The 17,249-nt window shown below is 44.1% G+C and overlaps 1 protein-coding gene across 1 annotated transcript; it reads left to right on the forward strand.

The window, feature by feature from the left end:
• The first annotated feature begins 381 nt into the window (after window positions 1-381).
• LOC120022476 (sorting nexin-13-like) lies at window positions 382-16,980 on the forward strand. The gene is made up of 25 exons (XM_038966394.1): window positions 382-489; window positions 670-772; window positions 858-947; window positions 1,539-1,660; window positions 1,748-1,869; window positions 2,035-2,139; window positions 2,765-2,853; window positions 3,154-3,237; window positions 3,417-3,555; window positions 6,840-6,928; window positions 7,060-7,159; window positions 8,492-8,682; window positions 8,808-8,915; window positions 9,057-9,189; window positions 9,479-9,516; window positions 9,821-9,890; window positions 10,730-10,878; window positions 11,366-11,473; window positions 11,556-11,666; window positions 12,528-12,689; window positions 13,780-13,851; window positions 13,978-14,123; window positions 14,254-14,322; window positions 14,407-14,519; window positions 14,672-16,980. Exons 3-25 carry the CDS (start codon window positions 870-872, stop codon window positions 14,905-14,907), a joined length of 2,634 nt encoding a protein of 877 aa, XP_038822322.1. The 5' UTR covers window positions 382-489; window positions 670-772; window positions 858-869; the 3' UTR covers window positions 14,908-16,980.
• Window positions 16,981-17,249: the final 269 nt, after the last annotated feature.

The raw sequence follows: 17,249 nt of genomic DNA on the forward strand, positions 1-17,249 counted from the left end.
GTAGTTTATCTTTTTCCTGCTCTGACAATAACAGGAAACCTGAGGATGAGAAACTCTCTCCCTCTCGCTTTCTCTCGATCTGACTTTCTGTAGTGTTTTATATTTTATTTAACCTTTATTTAACTAGGCACGTCAGTTAAGAACAAATTGTTATTTACAATGACGGCCCTTCCCGGCCAAACCTGGACGACGCTAGGCTAATTGTGCGCCGCCCTATGGGACTCCCAATCACGGCCGGATGTAATATAGTCTGGATTTGAACCAGGGACTGTAGTGACGCCTCTTGCACTGAGATGCAGTGCCTTAGACTGCCACAGTTAAAATGTGAAATTAGGTGGGTGATTGCTATACGTTAACCCCCTCCCTCCCCCTCCAGGCCAGTCTTTCTGTGTGGGGATGGGGGGGTCTAGGAGTGGTGCTGTTCCTCATCACTTTCGGACCCTTCGCTATCTTCTACCTGGCCTTCTATATCTGCTGCGTTGTAGGCGGGTAAGTGTAAAACCTGTTTGAAGTTAAGTCCTTTATAGATGTGTTTATGTGAAATGATCTGTCTTGGTTGTATCCCAGCTTTCAATAGGCTTTTACTGAGATTACTAATGAATCTGGTTTACCTGTTTTCTTCCTCTCCTCCCCCTTCCACTCTTCTCCCTCTTTCCTCTCCTCCTCCAGTGGTTTTGCGGTCACTCTGTTGTTTGGGAAGACTAACTCAGAGAGACATCTAGAGAAGTGTGAACACTCCTACCTGCCAGCCACGCAAACGGGTATACTGAAGGTATGACACACACGCATGCACACACTCACCAACACACACTTACACAAATAAGGACTCTCCCCTCCATCTCTTTCTTTCCCCCCAGACGTTGGATGAGATGAGGTTGGAGCAGAAGCCTATAAAGATAGACAGGAGACTGACTGGCTCCAACTACATAGACGAGCCTCTGCAACAGGTAAGTAACAGATGGATGAAGGATGGGCAAGTGAAAACAAACAGAGGGAGCACAGTGCTGACACACAGCCTGCTGACACAGATACTTTCTGCTTACTGTGTTCTGTCTATACAACTATGATTGAAGCCTAGTCACCAGTTTTAGTCTGCAACTATCTCAATGTAGACATTTATGTCTCTGTAGCGAAGGGGTGTGTTTATATTTCTGCCTGTCTTAGTGGATGTTTATGCATGTGTCTGTGTTGAACATAACAGACATATTCCCTCTGTTAGTCCTAGAGAATGATAGCTGTGACTGAAATGTGTCCACTAAAGTGCTAGTTAGTTGCTATAGCAGCCAGATAAAGTGAGGACATGTCATTAAGTAGCCTAATTAGATCATGACCTGCCTGGATCAGCAGCCCCACTGTCTCTCTGCAGACGTCACTGTGTGTGTGTGTGTGTGTGTGGGTGGGGTCCTGCGTTGTCTATCTCCCTCTTGTGTTCTGTATGGCCACTGTGGGTTTAATGAAAATGGACTTCTCACCTACAATAATGACTGGCCAGTTTCTCTCACTCACACACTCTCTCTCCTCCCCCTCTCGCTCTCCAGGTCATCCAGTTTGCATTGAGAGATTATATTCAGTATTGGTATTACACTCTGAGTGAGGATGAGTCTTTCCTGCTGGAAATCAGACAGACTGTCCAGAACGCTCTGGTCCAGTTCTCTACACGGTAACATTCTATTACTACTATATTACTGGTGATTTACTGCGTTCCTTACTTCTCTATAACGAGTGTGTTATTATTATTATAATACAGGTCTAAAGAGGTGGACTGGCAGCCTTATTTCACCACCAGACTCGTGGATGACTTCGCTACTCACCTCCGAGTCTTCAGAAAGGCCCAGGACAGACTGGAGCGCAGGGATGACAATAAACAGAGTACGAATACACATACACCGACATACATGCTCTCTCTCTGACATGATGATGATGATGATGATTGTGGTGATGTTGATGGTGTTAATTGTGGTGATGACAATTGTGTTGAAGGTGATGATGATGATTATGAAGGTGATGTTTGTGGTGATGATGATGTGTTTCTAGGGGACTTGTCGGAGGAGATGGTGGAGTCATTCTTTGAGGCGGAGGTAGAGATGGAGAGGAACGTCTGCAGAGACGTGGTCTGCACCTCCCTGAAGGATGAAGAAGGTAGACACACACTTCCCATTAGAGCGAGGAAGGTTCACACGCTGCACCTCAACAAGGAAGTTGAAGCAACTTTGAGCCTCTGTGTGTGTATACGATGAGTGTACAAAACATGAAGAACCCCTGCTCTTTCCATGACATAGACTGACCAGGTGGAAGCTGTGCTCACTTATTGATGTTACCTGTTAATTCCACTTCAGTCAGTGTAGATGAAGGGGAGGACACAGGTTAAAGAAGGATTTTAAAGCCTTGAGACAATTGAGACATGGATTGTGTATGTGTACCATTCAGAGGATGAATGGGCAAGACAAAATATTTAAGTGCCTTTGAACGGGGTATAGTAGTAGGTGCCAGGCACACTGGTTTGTTTTTCATGCTCAACCGTTTCCCGTGTGTATCAAGAATGGTCCACCACCCAAAGGACATCTAGCCAACTTGACACAGCATCCGTGTGGAATATTTTCAACACCTTGTAGAGTCCTTACCCTGATGAATTGAGACTGTTCTGAGGGCAAAAGGGGGTGTGCAAGTCAATATTAGCAAGGTGTTCCTAATGTTTGGTATACTCAGTATACATCATAATGTTGACATTCAGGTACTGACGTCTCTGTGTGTGTCTCTGTGTCAGGGTTCCTGAGGGACTTGTGTGAGGTGCTGCTCTACCTTTTACTGCCTCCTGGAGACTTCCACAACAAGAACATGAGATACTTCCTTAGGGTGAGACACACACACACACACACTCAAGCAGACATGCACAAGACAAGCACACACTCACACTGTGACACAAACACACACTGAAACGCACACACCAACATGAAATTGAGTGTGATGTGTGCTCCTGAGTGGCTCAGTCAGTAGAGCATGGCGCTTGCAACACCAAGGGTTGTGTGTTCGATACCCGCTGGGGCCACCCATACATCATCTATGCACGCATGAATGTAAGTGGATAAAAGCCGTCTACTAAATGGCATGAAGTAATATTTTATGTGATGTAATTTGATTGTGTCCATGTCCCAGGAGATTCTGGCGCGAGGTGTTCTCCTTCCCCTGGTCAACCAGCTGAGTGATCCTGATTACATCAACCAGTTTGTTATCTGGATGGTCAGTATCAGTAATCACGTTGATAATCAATATCGTTATTGGAATCATTATCAATATTACCACTTGATCAACCAGTTGTAGAAGGTTTGTAGAGATCAATAACTTTTATCAATACAACTGATATAAATGTTATATAAACGTGTGTGTATGCCTGCGTGCGTGTTTGCGTTTGTGTGTAGATTCGGGATTCTAGCTGTAACTACGAGGCATTTATGAACATCTTGAAGCTGACAGACAAAGTGTCTGAGCTGGAGGCTGTTAAAGACAAGGCCCTGGAGGAACTACAGTACCTACGATCACTGGACACCGCAGGAGACGGTACACACACACACGCATGCATGACGCCACACTTTTACCATAAAGTAAACTCAGCAAAAAAAGAAATGTCCCTTTTTTAGGACCCTGTCTTTCAAAGATAATTCATAAAAATCTAAATAACTTCACAGATCTTCATTGTAAAGGGTTTAAACACTGTTTCCCATGCTTGTTCAATGAACCATAAACAATTAATGAACATGCACCTGTGGAATGGTCGTTAAGACACTAACAGTTTACAGACGGTAGGCAATTAAGGTCACAGTTATGAAAACTTAGGACACTAAAGAGGCCTTTCTACTGACTCTGGAAAAACACCAAAAGAATGATGCCCAGGGTCCCTGCTCATCTGCGTGAACGTGCCTTAGGCATGCTGCAAGGAGGCATGAGGACTGCAGATGTGGCCATTGCAATGTCCGTACTGTGAGACGCCTAAGACAGCGCTACAGGGAGACAGGACGGACAGCTGATCGTCCTAGCAGTGGCAGACCACGTGTAACAACACCTGCACAGGATCGGTACATTCGATCATCACACCTGCGGGACAGGTACAGGATGGCAACAACAACTGCCCGAGTTACACCAGGAATGCACAATCCCTCCATCAGTGCTCAGACTGTCTGCAATAGGCTGAGAGAGGCTGGACTGAGGGCTTGTATGCCTGTTGTAAGGCAGGTCCTCACCAGACATCATTGGCAACAACGTCGCCTTTGGGCACAAACCCACCGTTGCTGGACCAGACAGGACTGGCAAAAAGTGCTCTTCACTGACGAGTCTGGGTTTTTTTTATCACCAGGGGTGATTCGCGTTTATCGTCGAATCACGTTTATCGTCGAAGGAATGAGCGTTACACCGAGACCTGTACTCTGGAGCGGGATCGATTTGGAGGTGGAGGGTTCATCATGGTCTGGGGCGGTGTGTCACAGCATCATCGAACTGAGCTTGCTGTCATTGCAGGCAATCTCAACGCTGTGCGTTACAGGGAAGACATCTTCCCTCATGTGGTACCCTTTCTGCAGGCTCATCCTGACATGACCCTCCAGCATGACAATGCCACCAGCCATACTGCTCGTTCTGTGCGTGATTTCCTGCAAGACAGGAATGTCAGTGTTCTGCCATGGCCAGCGACGAGCCCGGATCTCAATCCCATTGAGCACGTCTGGGACCTGTTGAATCGGAGGGTGAGGGCTAGGGCCATTCCCCCCCAGAAATGTCCTGGAACTTGCAGGTGCCTTGGTGGAAGAGTGGGGTAACATCTCACAGCAAGAACTGGCAAATCTGGTGCAGTCCGTGAGGAGGATATGCACTGCAGTACTTAATGCAGCTGGTGGCCACACCAGATACTGACTGTTACTTTTGATTTTGACCCCCCCTCTTTGTTCAGGGACACATTATTCCATTTCTGTTAGTCACCTGTCTGTGGAACTTGTTCAGTTTATGTCTCAGTTGTTGAATCTTGTTATGTTCATACAAATATCTATACATGTTAATGGGATAGGGGGCAGCATTTTCACTTTTGGATGAATAGCATGCCCAGAGTGAACTGCCTCCTACTCAGTCCCAGATGCTAATATATGCATATTATTATTAGTATTGGATAGGAAACACTCTGAAGTTTCTAAAACTGTTTGAATGATGTCTGTGAGTATAACATAACTCATATGGCAGGCAAAAACCTGAGAGAAAATCCAAACAGGAAGTGGGAAATCTGAGGTTTGTAGTTTTTGAACTCACCCCTATCGAATACACAGTGGGATATGGGTTATTTTTCACTTCCTAAAGCTTCCACTAGATGTCAAACGTCTTTAGAACGTGGTTTCAGGCTGCTCCCGTGAAGGGGGGCCGGATGGGAGCTGTTTTACTAAGGGGTCTGCTTACAGCCTCGTTCTCAGTCATGCGCTTTCACTTGAGAGGTTGCTCTCGTTCCAGTGCAATTCTACAGACAATGGAATTCTCCGGTTGGAACAGTATTGAACTTTTATGATAAAAACATCCTAAAGATTGATTCTATACTTAGTTTGACAAGTTTCTTCGACCTGTAATATAACTTTTTGAACGTTTCGTCCGAATGGACCAGTTCGCGCTTTTGGATTGTTTACCAACACCCTAACAAAAGAAGCTATTGGACATAAATGATGGACATTATTGAACAAAATAAGCATTTATTGTGGAACTGCGATTCCTGGGAGTGCATTCTGATGAAGATCATCAAAGGTAAGTGAATATTTATATATAAATAATGTTGACTACCCAACATGGTGGAGATTTCTCTGGCTGGTTTGGGCTCTGAGCGCCGTTCTCAGATTATGCTTTTTTCTTTTTTGAAATCTGACACAGCAGTTGAATTAAGGAGAAGTGTATCTAAAGTTTAATGTATAATAGCTGTATTTTCATCAACATTTATTATGACTATTTCTGTGAATTCATGTGGCTCTCTGCAATATCACTGCATGTTTTGGAACTACTGAATCTAACACGCCAATGTAAAATAAGATTTTTGGATATAAATATGAACTTTACCGAACATAACATACATGTATTGTGTAACATGAAGTCCTATGAGTGTCATCTGATGAAGATCATCAAAGGTTAGTGATTTAATTTTATCTCTATTTGTGCTTTTTGTGACTCCTCTCTCTGGTGGGAAAAATGGCTGGGTTCATCTGTGACTTGGTGGTGACCTAACATAATAGTTTGTGGAGCTTTCGCTGTAAAGCATTTTTTAAATCAGACACTGGCTGGATTAACGAGATTTCTATCTTTAAAATGGTGTATAATACTTGTATGTTTGAGAAATTTGATTTATGAGATTTCTGTTTTGTATTTGGCGCCCTGCAATTTTATTGGCTGTTGGCGAGGGGTTCAGCTAGGTTAAGTTTACTGAAATAAACGCAGTTTACAGTGAGAGGACGTTTTTTTTTTGCTGAGTTTATACAGTGGGGCAAAAAAAGTATTTAGTCAGCCACCAATTGTGCAAGTTCTCCCACTTAAAAAGATGAGAGAGGCCTGTAATTTGCAAATAAATTCATTAAAAATCCTACAATGTGATTTTCTGGATTTTTTTTTTCTCTTTTTGCCTGTCATAGTTGAAGTGTACCTATGATGAAAATTACAGGCCTCTCATCTTTTTAAGTGGGAGAACTTGCACAACTGGTGGCTGACTAAATACTTTTTTGCCCCACTGTACATACAATCCCCCCAAAATATATTTATTAATCTCTCATTCCACTCCTCTCATCTCCCTCTCCCTCCATCCCATTCCTTCCCTCTTTCTCTCCCTCTCTCAGATATCAATGTTATAAAGAATCAGATCAACAGTCTGTTGTTTGTGAAGAAGGTCTGTGAGACCAGGATACAGAGGCTACAGTCAGGGAAGGTCAGACATGGGGTATTATGGAGAGTTTGATGAACAGTGAAAATGAGTTTAACACACACTTACTAAACCTCTTTCTCTCTCGTTCTCACGCTTTCTATCTCTCCTTATCTCCATCTCTCTCTCTGCTGTAGGAAGTGGATACTCTAAAACTAGCAGCTAATTTTGGCAAGCTGTGCATCATACCGCTGGAACACATCCTTGTTCACAACATCGCCTTGCAATTCTTTATGGGTTAGTACTGTACCACACACACAACACTGTCATGCAAGAAATAAAAAAGAAATAAAAAAATTAAAGGTTCAATAAAATAAAACAACTCGTTTTATTTTATTGAACCTTTAATTTTTTTATTTCACCTTTATTTAACAAGGTAGGCCAGTTGAGAACAAGTTCTCATTTACAACTGTGACCTGGCCAAGATAAAGCGACACAAACAACAGAGTTACACATAAACAAATGTACAGTCAATAACACAATAGAAAATCTGTAATACACTGTGCAAATGAAGAAAGGCAATAATAAATAGGCCATAGTGGCGAAGTAATTACAATTTAGCAATTAACACTGAAGTGACAGATGTGCAGATGAGGATGTGCAAGTAGAAATACTGGTGTGCAAAAGAGCAGAAGAAAAAAAAGAGAACAAATATATGGGGGTGAGGTAGGTAGTTGGTTGGATGGGCTATTTACAGATGGGCTGTGTGCAGCTAAAGTGATCGGTAAGCTGCTCTGACAGCCGACGCTTGAAGTTAGTGAGGGAGATATAAGACTCCAGCTTCAGTGATTTTTTTGCAATTCGTTCCAGTCATTGGCAGCAGAGAACTGGAAGGAAAGAAGGCCAAAGTAGGTGTGGCTTTGGGGATGACCAGTGAGATATACCTGCTGGAGCGCGTGCTACGGGTGGGTGTTGCTATGGTGACCAGTGAGCTGAGATAAGGCGGGGCTTTACCTAGCAAAGACTTATAGATGACCTGGAGCCAGTTGGTTTGGCGACGAATATGTAGCGAGGGCCAGCCAACGAGAGGCTTTGTTGCGAAATAGGAAGCCGATTCTAGATTTAATTTTGGATATGAGTCTTGAAGGAGAGTTTACAGTCTAACCAGACACCTAGGTATTTGTAGTTGTCCACATATTCTAAGTCAGAACCGTCCAGAGTAGTGATGCTAGGCAGGCGGGCGGGTGCGGGCAGCGATCGGTTGAAGAGCATGCATTTAGTTTTACTAGCGTTTAAGAGCAGTTGGAGGCCACGGAAGGAGTGTTGTGTGGCATTGAAGCTCGTTTGGAGGTTTCTTAACACAGTGTCCAACCAGGCAAGTCAATTGAGAACAAATTCTTATTTACAATGACTGCCTGGCAAGAGTCAAATGGTCTCCGGTGGGGATGTGGGTTGGGGAAAAAACAATGTAAGACAAAACGGAGACACAGACAGAAGACACGGGAAAAACCACATACAACAGCAAACAAACTGTGTGTGTGAAGGCATGTGTGTGCCTGACAGTGGAGGGCTACAGAGGAACATCCTCACCCCTTACCTCTAACCCTTGACGTCTACCCTCTCCTGTAGACTACATGCAGGCGGCTGGGGCCCAGGCAGAGCTGTTCTTCTGGCTGACAGTGGAGGGCTACAGAGTAACAGCCCAGCAACAACTAGAGGTGATGGAGGGATGGCAGAAGGATGGAAAGAAGGGAGGTTCCACTAAAGGACTGTTGAAGGCTGCAGCACTAGGGGTCTATGAACAGTACCTGTCTGATAAGGTAACACACACGCTTTCACGACATACACTTTCGCAACACGCGCACAAACCCACACATTTTCTTAAACTTTTGTCCACCTTTTTCTCTCTCTCTCTCCCTTTCTCCCTCTTCCCCTCTCTCTCCAGGCGTCCCCCAGGGTGCAGGTAGATGAGGTGTCTGTAGTCAAACTGAGAGAGAAGCTACAGAAGGAAGGAGACCCCACGCCAGAGATATTCGACGACATCCAGAGAAAAGTGTGTTTTTGTTAGTTGAAAACCTTTTTATCAGACTGTCTGAGACTGTAACAGCTAGCAAGCATATTTGAGACCTTTGTACTCAATGCTTCGTTGTGGATCCAAATAAAGTATTCCCATGTGTTCTGGTGTGTGTTGCAGGTGTATGACATGATGCTTCGTGATGAGAGGTACTACCCGTCGTTCAGACAGAGTCCCCTCTACATCAGGATGTTAGCTGAACTGGACATGCTCAAAGAACCGTCTTATAGAGGATCAGATGACGGAGATGGAGGTTAGTACGGTCTGTCTATGTCTGTGCGTTGTAGGCATAGCTTAACCCTAAACCAGGGGTGAGAGGAGGGCCGAGTGTCTGCAGGTTTTTGCTTCTCCCTTTTATCAATGAAGGTAATTGATTAGTTAGGAACTTAATTGGACACCTATTGAAAATAAATAACAAAACCAACAGGACACACGGCCCTCCATGGAATGAGTTTGACACCCCTGGCCTAACCCATTCCCCATGACTTTGAAGAGAAACTGTTGTCCTATATCTCGAACTATTTCTCTCTCTTCCTCTACAGAATCGTTCAACGGTTCTCCAACAGGAAGCATTAATCTAGTAAGTCCTCGTCAGTCCCTGAGACACACCAGCGCTCAGTGCAGTCATTAAATACAGCCAGCCCTAGTTCTTTTAGAACAGGTGTTATTGGACCTCTAGTGGTGTTCACTACCCTGCTATAGAGTTAAGATTTAACAACTGTTAGGAAATTGTTGACTTTTGCTGCGGTCGATGTAGCAGTATCGCTGCTGGTGATTGGCTGTTAGTACAGGGATTAACAGTATCACAGGTGTTGATTGGATGTTAGTCCAGAGATTGGCAGTATCTCTGGTTCTTATTGGTTGTTTCTCTCCACTGTTTACAGTCTCTGGATGACCTTTCGAATTCCTGCCATGACGAAAATATACAGCTACACGCCTTCATCTCTGACACAGGTACTCACACACTTGAATTCAGACTTGTGATATCCAGTCAGATGAGTGTGTTGTCTGTGGTGGGATGTGATGTATTGTAAGCTAGTGTGCTACTGAAAGTTAACCAACTACCATTGTCCTCTCACTTGCATGTGTGACTACTGACTACTAATGTGGTTTCATTCAGATATGTGTGGGTACAACAGTGGTGGCCTTAAAAACGTTACCCTGTCAAAATGCCTTGATGCTGTAAGAAGCCTAGATGCAGTGTTGTCTCCTAACACTACAAGACGGCAGTCCAGTGAGTTCCATTATTTATGGCATGGAAGATGTATCTTGGATGATAAAATAGCAAGCATGTTTTGACATTTGATGTTTTCGATTGATTTTGGTTGTGCAGGGTGGGCAAGATTTTACAGCGGTGCGACGGGTAACTTTTTTAGGGCCAGAACTGTGTGTGTGCCTTTTTGAACTACTGACCACTCCCCCGACTAGCCCCCTCCTCCCCTCTCCATCACCCTTTGACCTGTAACCTCATCTCCTCACGTTAACCATCAACTTGTATCACTCATGTTACCATCTCATGTTGCTGCTACTTTTCTTTTTACACTTTCATTATTTCATCACCTTTACCATTTCTTCTCTTTTTCCTTCACTTATTCCTTTGCTACTTTTTGTCATCTGTCCTCATTCCCCTTCTCTGTCTGTGCGCTTCCTCTTTCTCCTGCATCCCTTCCCTATCCCTCCTCTTCCTCGCCCTCTCCTGCCTCCTCTTCCCCCTGGGCTCTGTGTATCAGTAGCTGATGCTTGTCTCCCCGGGGCTGGGTTGGGTATGGGGTTGGGGCTGCTGGGTGCTACAGGGGTGTGTAATGACCACGGCAAGACCTACGCCCTCTACGCCGTCACCGTGTGCCGCCGTAACCACGACGGCAGCGAGGACTCCTGGAAAACCTACCGACGCTACTCTGACTTCCACGACTTCCACATGAGGATCACGGAGCAGGTAAAGGTAAATATATGCGTGTTCCTATAACAAAGTCCTTCTGACTTCTAAGGTGTGTACATAGATATGGAAAGATGGCATACCTTCTATCCTTGCAATCGCATCTTCTGTGACAGCATCTCCATTTTAAAGTTGTACATTTATTCTACTTCTAAGAGTGCATTGGCAGTTTGTAAATAAAGTGAAAAGGTGCATAACACCACCTAATGTGCTGGAGTGAGTATAGTCTGAACAGGTATAAAGCCAAGGTTGGTAATTTACTGCCTCCTGCACTTATGGAATTTTGCTTACCTGGATGAAATGATGTGATCCTGCCTTAACCCATAGCAAGTCCCACCCAGTTGACTACTTCAAAATGGTGGAAGCCTCAATGGTGCTGCCCATGCTAAAAACAGACTTTGGTCCAAGTGCACCCTCCACCCATCTCTATGGATGTGTGTTGTACCTCCATTTTGGGAACCTGGCATGTATGTGTGTGTTTGATATATTCCAGTTTGAGAACTTGACGTCGATCCTGAAGCTGCCAGGGAAGAAGACGTTCAACAACATGGACAGAGACTTCCTGGAGAAGAGGAAAAAAGACCTCAACGCATACCTACAGGTAGGAGTGTGTGTTGTTATATCTTTACTATACCTGTTTTACGTGGCTATGCCCATTCCTCTCTTCTCTCTCTCTGTGTTAGCTGCTGCTGAATCCAGAGATGGTGAAGGCCTGTCCTACTCTGGTCCCCTATGTCTATGACTTCCTGGAGAATAAGCAATACAGCAAGGGCAAGGGAGACTTCGCACGCAAGGTACACACACACACACGGCAGATAGCCTAGCGGTTAAGAACTTTGGGCCAGAAACCGAAAGGTCGCTGGTTCTAGTCCCTGAGCCGACTAGGTGAAAAATCTGTCGACGTGTCCTTGAGCAAGGGACTTAACCCTAATTGCTCCTGTAAGCAGATGTTACGCCCCTGAAAAAGGGGAGAAATAATCACGAGAGTGATACGGTGTTGTTTCCTCACTGAAACTTTAGTGCAATGAGAAAAGACCGGCAATTTCCCCGGGAACTTGAGTGGAGACCAGAGCAATCGATCTCAGGCTCATAGATTAAGAGCATTTAGTAGATCACAGATTAACACTTTTACCCACGACAAAATAAAGTAATCAACATAACGTTTACACATTCCTCTCACAATTCGTACCCTTTGTACGCTTGACGGATTTTAACACAATTATATGAATTATCAATCTCTATCAACTAATACTGAATGCATGATCTTTTTAACCTTAGATGTTTTAAGATCCTCACATACTATGAACTTAGTAATACTTTAATGTATAACAGGCTATGAGTATTTCCTTTAACCTGTCACACAGACACTCTTGTTCTGGGTAAGAGTGTCTGCTAAATGATGATATATATTTTTATATATAAAAACACACTCACGTTGCCCAGCTGTACATACTCAAGTGGCTTAGCTACGGCATCGCTCACTACACTCACCTGTCGCGTGTTTGTCTGTGTGTGTCTCATTTACATTATTCAGCAGATGCTCTTATACAGTAGTGAGTGAATACATTTTGATACTGGTCCCCCATGGGAATCGAACCCACAACCCTGGCGTTGCAAGCGTCATTCTTTACCAACTGAGCCACATGTCTCAACAGATGGATACGTTTGTGAACCCTCTGCGTAGCTCGATGCGTAACGTGTCCAACGCAGTGAAGAGACTGCCAGATAGTCTGGCTGAAGGGATGAACACTGCTGCTGACAACATGGGACGCATGTCAGAGAAACTGGGACAGGACATCAAACAGTCCATGTTCAAGGTAAGGACTCTACTTATTAGGGATGTGACATTCGAAAACATTTCTTAACGTTTAAACTGAAAAAATCATATTGGTTTTCCGTTTAAAACGATAAGAAAATGCACATAATTCCACGCGATGCAGCTGTGCTGCTGCCAGCAACAGTTTAGGTCTCACGGTGTGTCCCTTTCAGATGGTTAAGCATTGCAGCTGTACTACCATTACTGTCCCTCAATTCCACCTTACAAAGTTTACATTTCCTTCTCATTTAACTTCTCAAAGTATTGCCCTACAGGGCTTCGCTGCTGTCGCTTGTCTTTCTCTACCATTTTTCCAAATGTTAACAACGATGAAGTAGTGGAGTGTCGACTCCAAAAGAATTGACTCCTTGCACGTCGACTCCAATTTATGAGTGTCAAGATTCAGAATTTTTGGAACAGAGGAGACTTAGTTGAGGTACTTCCGAGAACACAAACATTTGCATCTTTCATAGCGAGCTAGCGAGGAACGGAGAGAGAGGGGAGGGGCACAGTCTAGGCAGGTCGGCCACCGGGCAGAAAGTCAGAACCGTACACTAGGCCTATCTGTCGGCAATCAAAAACTGTATCTCGCAATTTCTTGGCTTGCAACGTCTCACAACGTCAGTCAAGCAGGGCCTATCATCAATGAATAGGCTAGGATACTGAGATGAGTGACATGCAACACTTGGCTCTCAGTGTCTGCGACTGTGCACGGATTCGCTTCACGCTGTTCAGTGTGGTTGCCAGGGCACCAAAACAGAGAAGTTGAGCCTCGCGCTTCAACGATCTTAGTTGTTGCGGAAATTGACCCACTATGCTGTTTACTTTCTGCGTCCATGTAAGGGTTTTTCTTAACGTTAAGGATCCCAATTCAACATTTAAACGTTCACAGGCCTACTACCTATACTACAACCTTATATAACCGACATTGGACGCATGTCTGAGAAACTGGGGCAACATCAAACAGTCCATGTTCAACAGTCTTGCTACACACTCTAACCTTAAAAGTCCAACCAGACTGACCATGTACTAATTATACTCAGACTATACATCAACCAGACTCTGACTATACTCTACTGTCTGATGTCCAGGTGCCTCCACTGCTCCCCAAGTCTGACGTTGACCCAGAGCACTGCCGAGTCTCAGCCCAGCTGGACGACAACGTGAGTACAACACCCCGACTAGCACACGGTCCCACCAGTTTATAGGCCCTCTCCTCTGGAACATGTTCAATTAGTGAAAGCAATATAGTGGTATAACGTTTACTTTGGGAGGTGTGTGTTTTCCAGGTGGATGATAACATCCCCCTGCGTGTGATGCTGCTGCTGATGGATGAGGTGTTTGACCTGAAGGAGAGGAACCAGTGGCTTCGCAGGAACATCAAGAACCTTCTGCAGCAACTCATCAGAGCCACATACGGAGACACTATCAACAGGTACTGTACACACACACACACACACACACACACACACACACACACACACACACACACACACACACACACACACTCACCAGTGCCACATACAGAGATCTGACTGTATTTTCTGCCCCTCTGGTCTCTGCAGGAAGATTGTTGATCATGTGGACTTCATGACAGCTCCAGAACAGGTGGCAGACTACGTCAAGAAGTTCAGGTGACAGACACAGACACACACACTATTAGATTGCTGTGTGTGATTGGTTAGAAGGTAACTCTCTGTGGTCCCGTCCCTGTGCAGGGATTCATACTGGCCCAACGGAATCCTAGCAGAGTCTCCGCCCCGCCGGGACAAGAACATCCGCATGAGGACACGGGTCGCCGCCAAGACCAACCTATTGGGAATCATGCCAGGTAATGCATGCACGCACACACACACACACACACACACACACACACACACACACACACACACACACACACACACACACACACACACACACACACACACAGACTGAACACATTTGTTCACTATTAATCAATAATTTCTCTCTATCCTCCTCTAGATGAGTTGAAGCACATCATAGGGGCGGATACGACTCGTAAAGGCATCCTGCGTGTGTTTGACATGTTCCAACATGGACCAATGAATCGACGGCTGGTCTACGTGCTGCTAGAAGGTTTCCTGGAGACCATGTTCCCTCAGTACAAGTTCCCAGAGCTGTTTGTCAAACTGCACTCCCGTTCGCCGCGCACAGCCAGATACACACAGAAACTCAAGAGCACCTCCCTGAAGAGGTGACAGGAGACTGGGATTGGGCAGGGTACTTGGTGACACACACACTCGCTCACACGCCGTGAGAGAACAGAGGGAGGAGGGGAGTAGTGGGGAGGGTGTGTATGTGTGCTGGTGAGAAGAGGTGTGCGTGTCCTTCTTTCTATGTCAAGAGGTGCTTTTTGGGCCATCCGAGCACTTAACTCTTCCCTCCTCTCCCCTACATGCCTCTCACACTGTCCTCTACTCACTCACACACACCCTCTCCTCTCGTGTGCACAGTTTAGAGACCGCATTTGGGTTTTATTTTATTTTTGTACTTTTTATTTCCTACTAAACTATTTTATTGTAGATGTGTGGTCAGACTGACAGCTGCTCTGATATACACAGCAGCTGATCTCCGTTACTGATACCAGAGAGCCGAGCTATGTATAGAGAAATACATGGGTCGTTCCATGTAATGAGTCCCTTTTGGGTAGTGTTTCCCAAACTCTGTCCTGGGTTCACAATGATTTTTTCCCCCCCTAGCACTACACAGCTGATTTCAAGTAATCAAAGCTTGATGAGTTTATTAATCATCTTTGTAGTGCTAGGGTAAAAACCGAAACATGCACCCCTTAAGGTCCCGAGGACCAAGTTTGGGAAACGCTGGGTTAGAGTCATTTGGTGGGAAAGAAATGTAGATTTAATGAAGAGCATATTTTCAGCCTAATAAAAAGCATAGTTTCCCATCTCAAGAGGTTAAAGAAAAAAAATAACTGGGCGGAAGGTAGCCTAGCGGTTAAGAGCATTGGGCAAGTAACCGAAAGGCCGCTGGTTGGAATCCCCGAGCCGACTAAGTGAAAAATCTGTCGGTGCCTTTAAGGGCAATTAACCATAATTGTTCCTGTAAGTCGCTTTGGATAAGGGTGTCTGCTAAATGACTAAAATGAAGAAACAAAATTGCTAAATGTAAGTGCCAGATAAAGTAACAGGGTTGACCGTAACAGGGTGACGATTTAACCTTAAATCAGCCATAAATCCCTTGTGACCGGGGGAATGGAAGACTCTTGTGTGCAACAGGGAGGAGCAATTGAATGACAGCGTCACAAAAAACAATTAATTGTTAAAACATTTTTAGCCTTTCTATCTATGGGTAACAGGGTTGACGTGTTATGCTCAACCCACTCAGTTTTCCACCACAAAACAAGAGAAAATGGCAAAAAAAGAGTATAACCAGCTCATCTGCTTTTACATTATAATTTTACTGTTAAATGTTAAATTTTTCATTTGAATTTAAAAAAAGGAATAGGATAGTTCATTTAACAGGGTTTACCTGAATGAATCACATTAAATAAATACTCTTCACAAATGACATTGTCAAAGCAACAATATAACTTAGGCTTCACAGTGTTGGTGAAAACTTGTAGAAATTTGTGGGTTAACATCTTCCTAGAAGTCACAGAGAGTGCACAGAGGAACATGGCAAAATGCATTATTGTGGCACTTTAGCAAGTCTATTCATATTAAAAATCAAATGTATTGAATTGTCCATGTGGTCACTTCATTTAATATAACAGGCTTTTAAAGATGCACTATGCAGAAATCAATCTGCCATTTCCTGGTTGCGAAAATTCTAATAGTTCGCTTAATTTCAGTTTTTGATGAAACAAGCAAGTACAGGGAAGAGAATCATTGTACTATGTAAACCGCCGTGAAATAGCTTTTCGATAACCCAAAATATTGTATTTTCAGCTGTTTGACGCTGGTGTACAAAAAAAACGAACGTAAAAGTTGCTAAATGAAACTTAAGACCGTGAAGCGTAGAAATAACCCACATAGAACATATATATACTGCTTCTAAGACTTGCTTTCAATGGGTGACAGATCTATAACTCATATTTCTGTGTGAATTAGGTCGGGTCGCCCAAAAAGTAACATATTGCAGCTTTAAAAATCAATATTGTCGCACAATTTCTACTAAAAATATCAAAGGGATGCAAAAGGGACTCATTTTGTAGAACGACCCACATAGGTTGAATGGCATATGTTGTGTATATACAGTACCTGTACATAGAAATAGAATGAATAGATTCTTTTTCTACGGGTGTATATATATATATATATATATATATATGGGTCTGACTTATACTGTAAGCTTTTAAACAGCAGGAGACGGATGAGGAAATAGAGACAGAGAATGGGCCTGCAGTGTCAACCACATCCGGTTCTGCAAGGCGTGTGTTTTTTCACGTTTTTGTTATTTTGTGTTCTTTTTACACAATGTGACATCATCCATGCCTGCCATAATCCTTTCGGACACAAGGAGGCAGGGTTTGGCCTAAAGGCCATTTCCCCTTTTTAATGCACCGGTCAGTAGCCATGACAAC

Source organism: Salvelinus namaycush, chromosome 27 (assembly GCF_016432855.1).
Source record: "Salvelinus namaycush isolate Seneca chromosome 27, SaNama_1.0, whole genome shotgun sequence".
In the NCBI taxonomy this organism is placed as follows: Eukaryota; Metazoa; Chordata; class Actinopteri; order Salmoniformes; family Salmonidae; genus Salvelinus; species Salvelinus namaycush.